The sequence below is a fragment of the Zootermopsis nevadensis genome, unplaced genomic scaffold (assembly GCF_977971745.1).
Source record: "Zootermopsis nevadensis isolate Lab colony 2312 unplaced genomic scaffold, Znev_1.0 Znev_ptg000016l, whole genome shotgun sequence".
In the NCBI taxonomy this organism is placed as follows: domain Eukaryota; kingdom Metazoa; phylum Arthropoda; class Insecta; order Blattodea; family Termopsidae; genus Zootermopsis; species Zootermopsis nevadensis.
This window is the reverse complement of record NW_028259148.1, coordinates 13,990,084-14,005,000: the sequence shown is the minus strand read 5'-3', so window position 1 is coordinate 14,005,000 and position 14,917 is coordinate 13,990,084. Positions and strand designations below refer to the sequence as shown.

The 14,917-nt window shown below is 39.3% G+C and overlaps 2 protein-coding genes across 11 annotated transcripts in view; both read right to left on the bottom strand.

Moving 5' to 3' along the window:
- LOC110837065 (uncharacterized) overlaps window positions 1-5,930 on the bottom strand; it is a 91,785-nt gene extending 85,855 nt beyond the window's left edge. For 5 of the 6 annotated variants that reach the window (XM_087349721.1, XM_087349726.1, XM_087349725.1 and 2 more), the window contains exon 1: window positions 5,682-5,926. The gene's annotated coding sequence lies outside the window, so the exon portion shown is untranslated. Of the gene's footprint in view, window positions 1-5,681 lie in introns of all 6 variants that reach the window. The other variant, XM_087349729.1, reaches the window with a different exon arrangement.
- A 1,198-nt stretch (window positions 5,931-7,128) lies between these two features.
- LOC110837076 (uncharacterized) overlaps window positions 7,129-14,917 on the bottom strand; it is a 42,722-nt gene continuing 34,933 nt past the window's right edge. For all 5 annotated transcript variants that reach the window (XM_022078879.2, XM_022078880.2, XM_022078881.2 and 2 more), the window contains 5 exons: window positions 14,072-14,367; window positions 12,851-13,021; window positions 11,717-11,791; window positions 10,139-10,213; window positions 7,129-8,551 (listed from right to left, as the gene is read on the bottom strand). In XM_022078879.2, coding sequence (XP_021934571.2) covers window positions 8,305-8,551; window positions 10,139-10,213; window positions 11,717-11,791; window positions 12,851-13,021; window positions 14,072-14,367 — 864 coding nt within the window. In that variant the 3' untranslated portion in view covers window positions 7,129-8,304. The remainder of the gene's footprint in view (window positions 8,552-10,138; window positions 10,214-11,716; window positions 11,792-12,850; window positions 13,022-14,071; window positions 14,368-14,917) is intronic.

The window sequence follows — 14,917 nt, the reverse complement described above, 5'->3', positions numbered from 1 at the left end:
GGAATATCTGATAAGGAAGCACGTACTACCCAAACTAATAACATTATTTCCCGGCTCGCTGTCGCATTCTACCCACAACGTAGTGACGTAGGCGAAACGCACAGTTCTGTCCCGACTACTGTCACGTAAAGGGAGAGAAGTTCTAACCATAATTCCTCCCTGTCCCTTCTTAAGAGAAAACAATGGAATGTCGGCAATGCTCCTCTGACACGTCTTCAGGGATTTGCGTGGACGTGCCTTTGCCAAGTGGCCGGGTTTCCCACGCGGAAGCACAGGTTCGCGCCCTGGTTAGCCCATGTGTCAATTCTGGTTGACAAAACAGCACTGAGACAGGTTTCAAGAGCTCGCCACTACTCTATATACCCTAAGCCATATGAATCCAATCCAAACCCCTAAATATTACTGCACTAAGATCCGTTTTAATATTATCATCCCATCTACGCCTAGGTTTACTGAGTGATCTCTTCCTTTAAGACTTCTCAACAAAAAATTTGTACACGTTTAATCTCCCTGAGGCGACCAATCGCAATAATTGGCGAAACGTAGAAACTATACAGCTCCTCATTATGTAATTTTCTATAGCCTCTTGATATTTCATGAAGATAATGTACCACTTCTATTCACAAACAAATAAAGTGACACATTACGTAAAATACAGACCTATATTATATTACGTAACTTGACCGCGCAAAGTTTTTCGATGCGATAAATATTAAACGAAATACACGAAAATTAAATAACTCTAAGCTGATACCAGCAGTGCTATTTACTTCGCAACAATGGCTGTCACTAATTACTCGTTGCCCTGATGATGGACACGGTAAAATCCTCCGAAACGTCAATCAACATCTACGACAGCACAGCACAGAGACCCAGAAGAGTTGAGATTTGAGATGAAAACACGTGTTACTTTGGTCTGCAGTTCGAGGGATCGATTATAACGAACGCCATTTTATTTTCAATTAAAAATTAACTACATTCTGGAGTAACGCGTGTTTATTCCGCCTGAATGCGCCAGTGAGAAATGTGTTCTTCACACGAGTTTACGTCACAGACTATTTTACTGTTTGTGCAATTCTCGCCCCACTAACCTTAAACGAGAGATCACGAGATGCATTCTCCTAATGACGTGTTTGTCAGCTATTTAGCAACGGTAACATATCCCCGCTTCATTTGACACATAAAGATGTCTCTGCTGGCAAAATGACTAAGAATTAGGCAACTTCATCGGCATTCGTGTAACGCGGGACGGTATATGCGACCTTCTCTCACTATGGCTTCCATTAAATCATATGCAAGTCCAACCTGTAGCGTCTTGTAGTTTTGTCCGACGTACAGCGCATGCGCAAATGTTCTTTTCTGGACAGAGGAGAAGTATGGCGGCGACGCGAAACACACACAACTTAGCTTTCGGTTTGACACTGATGAATAACTGACTATTTCAGCTAAGCACAGACGCATATTTTGTTACGTAGATATTAATTTATTTACAAAAGTTGCAAAACAAAACGTCCATTAGCTTCGTCATGTCTGTCATCACGGAAAAATTCGAGAACGTTTGAAACGATTTTTCCGGAATCTGATAATGTAGAGTTTTACTGAAGTTTATGGCCATATTTGGTCAAATCGGACAACAATAACGGGCATTATGACTGATTCCATTGACAAGGGCATTCAGCAGTAATTCCAAGGTCACAGTCCAAGGCCACTGGTCTTTGGCTGTGGTCCAAGTTGTCTCTGCGCAATGAAGTGAAATTGTGGGGAATCTTCAGTAGGGATCCCCGTAATGACGTCATCACCCTGCAATACAGGCAGGATACTCCGTCCACGTCAAAGTCACTGACCCTCAGAAAATTCGAATGCAATTCTCAAAGACAAAATACTGATACTTACTGCACTATCCGAGTCATATTGCATTAGTTACTGAAATTACTATTTTTTTTTATTTTACAAGAGAAAACAGAACAAATCAAGACGACGTAAATGGTTACATTCATGTGTGTCCCTGAACAGAACGCGCTATCTTGTTTCCTTGAAGAGGAAGCTTACTAAGAGTCCCAGGATAATTCTGAAGAGAAATGTCACGTACCCCCGCCACGAATCGAACCTACAGCCTGCCCCATATCGACTGCAGTAGAAGCATAAAAGCTCTGCCCACCGCGCACAACAACCGATTCGCGTGGCAACCCAAAGCAGACATTTTATCCTTTGTTTGTTTTCTAGCTATTCATGTGTTCTCTGCACACAGCGCACAGACAAAGCATAGAATAAGAAGGTTGTGTGTATTTGTACTATGAGTCGTTTTTGTGGGGAAAAAAAAAAAATTTAAGTTCGGGTAAACTCCACGTTAAACCAACGCAAACCAGGCTGAATTCGCGAGATGATAATGTCGACTGTAGACGACGAGCTCTATGCAATGACGTCAGCTTATGTTTAACTCTGGAGAGAAATTTTGAGGCTTATGAACCACGCTCTGTGTGTGTCCCCTTTTCACTTTTAAATCACCTGCCCGATTTTAAACAAATATGATATCATTTGAATAAAAATTTTCTTGGATATTATCCATCGTCTAGTAAATAAAATATAAAACGTAAAAAACAACGTTTCGGAGATGGGGCTCTATCTCCGTCTTCAGGTTCCTACTCAGTTGGGCCCACTAATCCCCATCTCCGAAACGTCGTTTTACGTTTTATATGTTATTTACTAGACGATGGATAATATCCAAGAAAATTTTTATTCAATTGACTCATCACCATCGTCAAGAACTTTTAGATTTGAAATATGGTATCAACGTTACGCCATTTCAGACCACCCCGACATCGTACATTTTTATTATTCAAAAGTCTGTAAAAAAAAAAACATGGAGGACGCACAACGTCTGAGGTGGAAGTAATACTTAATACAGAATGTTGCAATTATGAACAATCACAGATCTCTGAAATATGGCTGAACCTGTCTACAGAGACCAATCTTGGGACTGGAACTTAGTGGTCGCAACTTAATTTATGTAAAAACAAAGTTAATTAGAATGAAAATGTACTTTTCTAATTATAAAACAATATTTCTTAATTTATCTTGGGTGTCAGCAATCTGTAAGACAGCGTCCAGCACATTTAACAAGATGGTGGCCAGTGGAAGAAATTCGTGTGAGAAAAAGTTATCCATTATCATTAAAATATTTCTAGTTTGTTGTTTCATAATATTGTTAATGACATTCAACCATTTTATAAACATCTCACAGATTATCCATGCCATTTTATTAACTCTCAAGATAACTGGCAAAATGTTTACACTGACATTATTAAAACATCCTACTCATTCTTGACCTCGGCACTAGATGGGGGTTAGTGGTCAGCGTCACGCCCTGACTGCGCTTTACCCCCAGGGAAAGGACCCAGTACCCATTGGATAGGAGGCTAGGTGGGCCCCAGAGCTGGTCTGGACGCAGAGGCTACAGAAAAAATCATCTGCTCCCGTCGGGGATCGAACCCTGGTCGTCCAGTCCATAGCCAGTATAGTACTCACTGAGCTACCCCGGCCCATTTACATTATGCACATGGGTCGCTATCATTCTTATCAGGTCAACTGAATTTTGGTCACTTTACGCAGATGGTTACTGTATACAAGCGGTCAAATTAGCAGGTGATTATGCAACTTTTGTTAACTCGAATTGTAAAACGACAAGATGGTGGTTTCATGAAAGCTTTATTTAGGTTCCATTTTGATGGCAATAACCAATGAACCACTGGAATTAAGACCATAGCACATATATTCTGTACGAAACATAGTTCTTAAGTCGACAAACACAAACATAAGGGACATAAGAGTGGCTAAGCCCAGCTGAAAAGCATCTTTCTGATATCTCTTCACATTTGGCACAGAAAGCAAACTGATTTTACTCTGAGTCAAACTGAAAGATTACGGTTATGTAATACATACAGGTTTGTGTAACTACAATACATATGGATAGCATTTACCCATATATATAACTCACAAACCCTCCAGTAGCAGAATTATAAGATTCAACACTGATAACATCCTGACAAGGTCTTGAACCAGTTCCCACCACTTTGAAACCAATTCCATAAGATTTATCTTCTTGAACAGTTCTCCAATAGGCAACTATCCAAGCAGTTTCCTCATAAAAATTCTGTACAGATTTCTTGTCTTCCGATTTGATCTACACCAAGAGTCCACTACCCTGTATAAAGCAACATATATAAATAACGCAGTTTCTTGTTACGTAACATCAAACCCTGTCCACCAACCTTGTAAGATGGGGAAGATATTAATTAGTAAATTAACTATCTATGAGATGGATGAACAGGGTTTGATTCCTGGTATGGGTACAGATTTTGACTTTGCCACCACATCCATATTAGCTCAGGGCCCCACACAGTCTTCAATCTGGTGTTAACAAATGACCCTTCTTTCTGGGACAAAGCGGTCAGAGCATGAAGCTGACCACTCACCTGCATCTATTCTCAAGAGACGGAAAGAAGCATAACAGATCCACCCCTCCACACTTCCTTCGAGTTGTAATGCTTTCTCCTATCCCGTGTATTCCCCAGTATTTATATCCAGTAGCCAAGCTGGTACTAATAACCATCACTACAGACAAGTACTTTGGGGCTGGCCACAGAAGCAGACGGGTATAAAATATTGGGCAAAAGGGGGGAATGCCAGAGGCCACTATCTCCCACCACCCATGGGACTTCCTTCTGCAATGTCGGTATAATGCTGAAGTCTAGAATGCACATCCAATAAACCCACAGAATGTACTTACAGAAACAGCAACATCACCTTTCTTCTTTCGTCCATCTACTTCATCCCACTTAGGCAAAAATACTTTCTTAATTTTTTTTAAACAAACTCCTGCATTAAAACACACAAATGACCTGCTATGCTATAAAGTGAAAAATGTCTGTAATCTTCAAAAAGGTGGCTATATATATATATATATATATATATATATATATATATATATATATATATATATATATATATGCATACTTATCACTTAAATCTCACAATTCTGATTTGTTAATGTTGTTCCCAAACATTTTAACTTGTCACATTTTCAAAGGATCCCTATTTCAACACAATAATTTTGTTCTGCAGTCTGATGACAAAACATGTAGCAACTATTAGATGCTAGTACCTATTACAGCTTATGTGTTTTTCATTATGGTATTTATGTTTGGCTCAGTTGAGCAAGAATTTGATCAGTACCTGGTGACTAATATCTTTTCAAATTTTGAATAGTAATCTCAACCTCAAAACAGTGGGACTCCAGTAGCAATGGTTCAACTGCATGTATTTGTCTCCCCAACATCGTTACCCCACATACATTTAACACCTGGCAAAACAGCAGAGTTCCTTCAAATCACACCACCTAAATGCACGAAATCCTGGATGTGTACCACCTCTAGTAAAAACGATTTTCATGGTCACGTAACTCACACAAGTGCACTTCCATCTAAAACATATCCTGTGGCAACCATAATAACAACTCTTCCATTGTTACTCCTAATGTGGTGACCTACTGAAGACTTACAGCTGGAAATGTACCCGTTTTACTGTCCACGAGAACCCACAATAGGAAGACAATGAACTTCCTTTATCCTTACAATCACAAATAATTACAAAATTTCCTATAAAATGCAAAAAATGATACTTACTTAAGACCGTGGCCACATTTCTTCGTTATCTACCAGTCACACAAAACACTAATTACTACCACACGAAAATGAAAATAAAGTTAAAATCGATTTTATTGTTAAAAAACGAAGTTCATTTGCATCTCTTCCTTAAAAGAAGTTGTGAAAACGATAAAACAGTAGTAAATGGTCGCAAATCTCCTCTCCCACGGTCAGATCGCTTAGCAACAAACAGCGCCCATATAAAAATTCATTAACATGAAATGAGAATACACACACTACTCTTTCACGCCATCTAGCATGATCTGTAAAATAATAATTCTGAATTCGTAGGTAGGTTATCTATGGTTGTGGCACGGTGATCTGTGGTAGCAATACTCTGTGCACAGCACGGTACGCAACATAGTTTGGAATACGCAATGTCTGTGGGGACGTGCAATGTGGTCTGTGCGAAATTAAAAAAAGAACCTCATTTTAATTAAACGTGCAATAGATTTAGCGTTAATGGGTAGAATTCTCGTTTACTGAGGCGTAGTAGCAACTGTGAGGTTAGGTTAATGTAACAGGGAATTGTCCTGCATTCTAATAACAAGTACTGTAAGATATAATGTGACCTACATTACACGCACTGTCTTTATGCGTTCTTTGTTCGACATTAACTCATATAGAATTTTAGTTCTCAAGCTAGAGAGGACGAAGATGGCTGTCTTCTGGGTTGTAATCTGGCAGAAATTTACCAACGTTTCATATGTCCTTGCTGCCTCTATCATCAGGACAGCAAAGACGCCTGAAACATACCAGACCACACGGTGCTACAACCCAGAGGACAGCCATCTGCTTATAGGGCTGATCACAGATAACTTGTCTCTTTGCCTGAATATTTCATCTCGAGAATTGTTGGATGGTTTTTATGAAATTTGGCATTGCCGTTGTCATTGGAGGTTGACTCGAAACAGTACGTTTGAATTTCGTATTGGTAATATAAACGTGGTAGGAGCAGGAACGTGTGAACAGTGGCCGGGACTAAATGTGCGTTTTGCACACGTTACTACTTACATTGCTTGAAGAAGATATTAAGAACACAATTTGTAAAGTCAGCAATTTAAATTAAGTAGGCTAACATGTTTTATTGCATAAATACTATAATTTTTTAAATTGACAGGTTAAGAGACTTTCAAAATAATTAGCCTATATCATAGGCTATAAATTGCACACAGTGAAGTTTGTAATATACGTCTTAGGCCCTCTATTTCAAGCTGTGCTGTTCTCTCGGCAATAATTTTGTGATAAACAAAGGGATCGGTAGAGAAGGGAGGAACAGAATACTGGTTATCAGCCACAATGAAGCAAAAAAACACAGGAAGTCGGTGTTAATGATGATGGAAACAGAAATCAGCCAGTTAGGCCTTTAAAGCGCAAGACTGAAGAATAAAAATATTCAAGGGAAAAATAAATAAAAACAAAGCAGTCTTAAATAACTCTCTACATTTGTATTTTGTATTTTTTTATGGATCCATATTTCATTACTTAGCTTTTCAACTTGTTCAGTTTCTTCTATACACACAAACTGACACTTCGGCCTGAGCACACAGGTACTTAATTGTTTGGAAGTTTATCAGAATAGCAAGTCAAAATATTTTAAAAAGCATTATTGTCCATGAATGTAGCACTTCTTGTCTTTAACCATTCTGATTTTCAAAAATTGTCTAAACCAATTCTGTAAAGCATCTTATATTAAAATATTTTTCAGATCAAAGAGCTTTTGTACTCATTACGGAGAAAAGAACACACGTGAGCCTTGAACAATACTAGTACGTGGTGTAAATATTGTAACTTATGATGATTAAAGCTATTAATGCAAAGTTAAAAAAACTGGAAAGAAATTTTCGGAGTAAAAATAAAAGACCTTCTGGCCATCTTATCTGCCTCTTGAGAAATGGAGTGTGAAAATCTTTGATAGGATATAGAGACAGTAAATTCTCAAGAAAACTCTTCATACCCAAACATGTATACACCATAAATAAAAATCTTATATCAATAAATTATACAGATGAAGTCTGACACAGCTACTGAGCCAGTGAATATCATAAATGTTATGCTTAAAATTAATTTTGTCCTCAAGTGAAGTGGGAGCCCGGATTAGCTGATACAACCTGAAAGTGTGGTTTTACTACAAAGATTCACCATCAAAATTCATCAACATCTGCATATAAAAACTTTTTATTAACAGAAATTTATGGACTGCCTGTAATCTGGTCAAATATACTGACCAACATAAACCAAAATTATTTTTTTTTAATAAATTTTCATTAGGGCCACTAATATTATACTCCATTAAAATCTGAACTGCTTCTGTTCCTATTTTAAGCAATAAATTAACTTAAATTCTGCATATCTTTTGAATTTCCAACTCTTCACGTATCTCTGGATGTTTGAGCAATGTAAAGAGATGTTTACGTACTGTGTAAGTATCTAAGTACAACTCTTCTACATCACGGCCAATTTTTGTCTTTTGTGGCTGTCAAACCTTTGACTATTGATGCTGTGTAACATTTTTAGTTATCTGGATGAAAGACCGGTTTTACATCTACAATTGATGTTTTTGCGTGCGTTTATGCAGTAACTTAATCACTTTCTATTTATTTCACAGTCTCTCTATCTCAATACGTTCAACATTATCATTGAAAGTTACAACTGATTTTCTCCTTGTCATCTCATCTTTGACATCTTCATTTTCACTAACGTCTTCACCACTTGTACCTCTAAAGTCATCAGTTGCTCCATGGTCAAAATCTCCTAGCACAGTGCAGTTACTGAGTTCTTGGTCTGGTTCTGTCGTCGTTATACGCGGCAAGATGGTCGATGCCACCGGAGGCGGTTCAGTCTCTTTCCTAACAACAAAATTAATTAAAACAGTTCAATCCACTGCTACATTTCCAGACTGGTTAGAAGATTTAATGGCAAAATGCTATCATAGTGTCCCAAAAATATGTACGAGGCGTGTCCTCAAAGTAAGTTTCCCACTCGTCCCACAGCTAGCAAACCTTATATTGCGCGAAGCGACTGTGCGTACGTGATAGAGCAATGACGTAGCATGGCGCATGCACTAACGGAACTTCCCGCGTTCTCACATTAGCATCGTTGCAGCTGTTAAAGATGGAGGTTCTTATTCCAGCTCCCGCCGACTGTGAAGTGCGGTCAGTGATAACGCTAGGCCGCACACGGCTCGACGGACAGCAAGTCTCCTGCAGGAGTTCAGCTGGGAGGTGTTTAATCATTCACCCTACAGCCCGGACCTCGCTCCCAGTGATTTCCATCTTTTCCTACACCTCAAGAAATTCCTGTCCGGTCAGCGTCAGCGTTTTGAGAATGACAGAGAGGCGGAGATGGTTGTCACACAGTGGTTCCAATCCCAGGCGGCAGACTTCTACGACACAGGTATTCAAAAGTTGGTCCCACGGTATGACAAATGTCTCAATTCCGGTGGCGAATATGTTGAAAAATAGCTGGACACTTGCTGTATCTGTTGCAATAAATATTCCCATGAAATTGTGTTTTGTTTCTGTAAACGGCCCCAGGGAAACTTACTTTGAGGACGCGCCTCGTATAAACACAGCCATTACATATGTCGGCATGACACGTTCTTGAGTCAACCTGTATATACGTCAACATTGCTGTCAGCAGCTCAGACTGTACAGTGTTCATTCACAGGATGACTAATGAATGAAGAACTGGAAAGGAAATTGAAGGAAGCACTTGTGAAGATGCAATGCGAGGCACTATACCGGCACTTAGCTGAAGGGAACGCGGAAAACCACATAAAATCTCAGGATCCCTGATTTCTGGGTTGACATTTTAACCCGAGATATCCTGAATATGAAGCCGAGGATATAATCCCTCAACACTGACGTTCAGTGCGATAATATCTAAATATTCTAATGGATCACATTATATTAGACTTAGATGACATACTCGGTCTATAATACTTTTTATACACTTTCAATTCACAATGAATCATTATTAAATATGATATAAAATTACAAATATTAATCTGTAGAGTTGTTACGACATATATACATTTTGACTGTTTTTTTTAAAAACCTGATAAACAGTGACGTCGCTGTACAGAAATGCCTTTGCTTAATTATCGTAGTGATAGAATTTGTTGATTAGTATGTCAAGATCAATCACATATTGGCACAGCTGACAGTTGTCATTGTACAAGATAGGACATAGACAAGCATAAGATTGGAACCACAATATGTACTGAATATAATCTGACGAGCTGCCAATCTAAGGAAAGTAAAAGCGTTATGCTGAGAATACTGTTACAATAATCAATATTCAAATTTTACATGTGTATGACAATGATTTTGTTTAAGTTGTAGCTAAGATATTTTTAGAATGTTCATTAAATTCATCTGATTTAAATTCCTATTTCAATTAAGTACATGTATATACTGAAAACTACTACTTACATGGTGCTACTGAACTGAACATTTTCAAGTGGATTACTCTTATCTTCTGCGGTAGACATAACTCCATTTCCTTCTCTGAAAGTAATACTGACAATGAAATATAATAAAGTAAAACTAGCATAAAGCAATTCACTGTATCTCTTAGAAGAGATCCCCAATGTACTCTGTGGGTTAACTGTTACGTAAGTGTTTATATGCACCCTAGTGAAGGATTTTACTGCTGCTAGGAATGTTAGCTTTAAATTTTAGAAAACATTTTTGGGCAAACCTTTTTAATGTTAAAATTCTTCGGTTAAAATGCGTCGAACACTTTCCCTGTCTAAAGTAACTATCTCAGCTACAGCTTGGACACCTAACCTACGGTCTTTTCGAATCGCATCTCACACTTTTTCGTTGTCGTTGTCAGTAATTGATGTGCGTGGATGACCCGGGACGATCATCTTCCACGCTTTCCCTGCATTCCAAAAATCGTTTGTGCCATTCGAAGACAAGTGCACGAGACATACAATCTTCACTGTAAGCCTCAGTCAATAACTGAAAAATTTCCGTCGCGGATTTTCTAAGTTTAACAAGTACTTAAGACCAACTGTGCATCTTTATATGGTACACTTATCAAATTGTAATATTTTACACCAATTACGTTTCACAAATAAAACAACAAGAATTTTACACACTCACTATTTTGGAACATATACAACAGTTCAGCATCATAAAATAAATATAACACCTACTGTGTGTCTATTTTGCAGAAAGTAAACTGGCATAAAATATATAATCATAAGATGAGTTGGAATCTCACGTCTTCTGAAAACATATTTGTACGTCACTGTCTGCTCGTCACCCCCTCTTCACCACGCGCCATCAGTTTCTTGTGAAACCTTCACAAACTGTATCTTAAAATTCAAAACAGATGATAAAATGCCCCTGAAGCTAGCGTGGCCTAGTCACATCTCATTTGGGGAGCGGGGGAGGACATTACAAACACTTTCGTCATTCTGGAAAGTACTTAAAAATTTGACAGCACGACCCAGGGTAGAGTCAACGCTTCATGCACACTTAATCTCAGCACCACATGTGGCAAACGACCAGCTTTATAATCTGGCCACTTTGCCTCTGAAGAAAGTGACCCTGGTACCCACTGGAAAGGAGGTTGGATTTACCTCAGCACTGGTCTGAACGTGGCGGACATTAACTGGTAATGAGACCTGTCGCCAGCCCAGTACCACGCACATTACATTACGGTACGTCAAGCTGTTATTCATTTATGTATTCTATGGGGCTAATGGTCATAGTGGCAAACACATGCAATGAGTTAAAATCTTAGTAAAATTTTAATGTTTTGGAGAACACTCCACCTCTATCATCACAGGATGCTGTGATGAACACAGTCAATCCCAAAAAATGGAGACAGAGAGGGTCTCTGAAATGTCGGACTTCTGCTCCATATTGTCACAGATGATTGCCACAGAAGTAAATATCACATTTAGCTGCCATGAAAATGCAAAGTCTTACACACTTAGAACATTCAAAAACTTACAACTTAATATCAAAATATTCAAGACACATTTATATACTTACAATGACGATGCTGAAGAGTGACGATCACTGGTCAAAAATCTGTCATAATAATCCTGATCTTTGTCCCTTTTTGGTCTAGAAGAAAAGTAAGAGAGTATTTGTTACTGGATAATGCAACTGTAACATTTTTAAAATACACTATGGGCATCATTTAAAAGATATCTCCTGTTACACCCTCCTCAGTGCAATGCTACAGTAAAACCCCTCAAGTTGGACACCCCTTTATATTGGACACTTTTAATTGGAACCGCCGAATATCCTGAATCATGGACACCCCTTTATCCTGGAACTTGGTCACCCCTTTTGTTGTAAGTTGGACAGTTCATGCACTTAGCTCCGATGCTTTTCAGGGAAACTTTTTCAGTTACATATTTTGTTATTTTGAATTTCTGACTGAAGAATGCCTCCTCTCTGGAGGATTATCTTATGGACACTGAACCCATCATTGGAATGCATTGCAGAAGACACAGTTTCAACTCCGTCAGTACTGTGCTTGCATTTGAGTTCAGATTGCGTTAACAGAAATGGAACGGTTCTGAAGTTCACAGGTACAGACGACGCAATTATAGCTCGCTGAGACCAGCTACGGCCACCGAACACGGGATCAATAGCTAAGTGCAAGTTCTACTCCTGTGAATAACAGCATCTAGTATTTTTAATTTTGAATCCAGTTTGGACCATTTGACTAAATGTATTAATTTCCCTGATGCCACTGATGATGACACCTTGAGGTCAGAACGCGTATGGCAATGGTGTCTTATTATACTGTTAATAGTTGTTGGTTTGCTTACTCTATACTGTGGATCTGGTCGCTCGCAGCCGGTTACATGACGACTATGGACATGGCGTCCATGTTAAGGAGTAGTTACAGTAACCGTAACGTTACATGCAACAGTTCGCTAATGTGTACCCGCCTTTAAGTACTAAAAATTTTGTTACAGACCTGATTGAATTTAAGCATGCTTACTGTACTTATAAAACTGCATAGGGGTGGGGGGTGGGGGGACAACAACCGAAAGTCACCAGTTCACTTCAGAATGTCAGTCAGATAACCTTGCTAATCACAAAGTTAAATTATATCAATATTTATCACTTGGCCTGCAATCAGTACATGTTTATAATGAAACTACAGACCTGATATACAGCACGTAAACAACGACAGCACCACCCAGTAGAATCGCCAAGATCACTGACAGAGCAATGACGGCAGGCAGCAGGCCCATATCACTGCTACCATCACCGTCACCACCGTTATTGACACTCGTCCAAGTTTCTGCTTTAAATTCGGGTTGCCCATCCAGATGTCTGTTGAACAAATGTTCTCTAATGAGCAAAATATACGTGGCTTATAATCTAACACGCACAAAAGGTATGGCAAGGACTAGTAAGGAGCGCGGTTGTGTACTGTGTGGATTCCCCATTTCCTTACAATAAAGGTTAAACTGCCATTATCACTACGCTTCTTTGTTATATGGCCAATTTCATATTATAATAATTGCACCACCTTTGACTTAATGTAACAAAACTGGGGAAAAAAGTGGAACAATTACAACAACAAAAAACACATTTTTTTAAAAAAAAATGAATTTAGATACTTATACGAGGCGCGTCCTCAAAGTAAGTTTCCCACTCGTCCCACAGCTAGCAAACCTTATATTGCGCGAAGCGACTGTGCGTACGTGATAGAGCAATGACGTAGCATGGCGCATGCATTAACGGCACCTCCCGCGTTCTCACAGTAGCATCGTTGCAGCTGTTGAAGATGGAGGTTCTTATTCCAGCTCCCGCCGACTGTGAAGTGCGGTCAGTGATAACGCTAGGCCGCACACGGCTCGACAGACAGCAAGTCTCCTGCAGGAGTTCAGCTGGGAGGTGTTTAATCATTCACCCTACAGCCCGGACCTCGCTCCCAGTGATTTCCATCTTTTCCTACACCTCAAGAAATTCCTGTCCGCTCAGCGTCAGCGTTTTGAGAATGACAGAGAGGCGGAGATGGTTGTCACACAGTGGTTCCAATCCCAGGCGGCAGACTTCTACGACACAGGTATTCAAAAGTTGGTCCCACGGTATGACAAATGTCTCAATTCCGGTGGCGAATATGTTGAAAAATAGCTGGACACTTGCTGTATCTGTTGCAATAAATATTTCCATGAAATTGTGTTTTGTTTCTGTAAACGGCCCCAGGGAAACTTACTTTGAGGACGCGCCTCGTACAAACATCTCACATGTGCTCAGTTTCAATTGTCTTATTATCGTTCTACCTAATTTATTATCTTCTTTGCTACACAACCTACCATTTTAATTCATAACAGAACAAGAAGAAGACAAATTACTACCATTACCACTACTACTCACAGTTTAATATCTGAGGAATGAACAAGTTCTTCCCTACTGTTCAAACCATAGACAACCAACCAAAGAATAGAGCCTCCCGAATTCCTTGTGGACTTCAAGTTACCCAATTGTCTGTAACTAGTGTCATCATCATCATCATCATCATCATCATCATCATCAGCAATAACTGCAGCAGACAGTGACTTAACATTATATTCAGTGATGGAGGAAATTTTCTGTAGAATTGCATTTGTGTCTTCTAATATAGATTCTGCTACCTTGACGACTAGAAGGTTGTCATGGTTTAGGATTTTCACCTGAAAAAACATAACATTAACTGCACAAACATTTAAAAAAGTAATATCTAAATAAAACTAGGTGGTAGGGGAAAGTTTGGAGGGCACTGGTGAGTTCGGTGATGAATCTTTAGGTTCTGTAAGCCATCTAGTTAGTTAGTTAGTTTGGTAGGGACAGTTTGGATGTTTGTACAGCAGAATTACCGGGCTGGATGATTGGGGTTTGATTCCCAGCAGGGGCAAAAAATTTTCTGTTTGTCACTGTCAGACATGCTCTGAGGCCAACCTAGCCTCCTAGCCAATGAATACCAAGGGTATTTTCTCCAAGTGTTAAAGTTACCACTGCACATAGCACAACAACTCAGAAGACAGCCATCTTCAGGCTCACTGCCGTGAAAACCTCAAATCCTACACGATGTAATTATGTTGGTCACCAATGGATGACACTACTTGGATACTTGGACGACCCGTTCTTCAAGTGCCTGAGCACTGCGGGACCCAACTTTTCGTTGGCTCGATCTATAGACATTCGGTAGGTCTCCTTGGACGAGGGATCGGCCCGTCGCAAGGC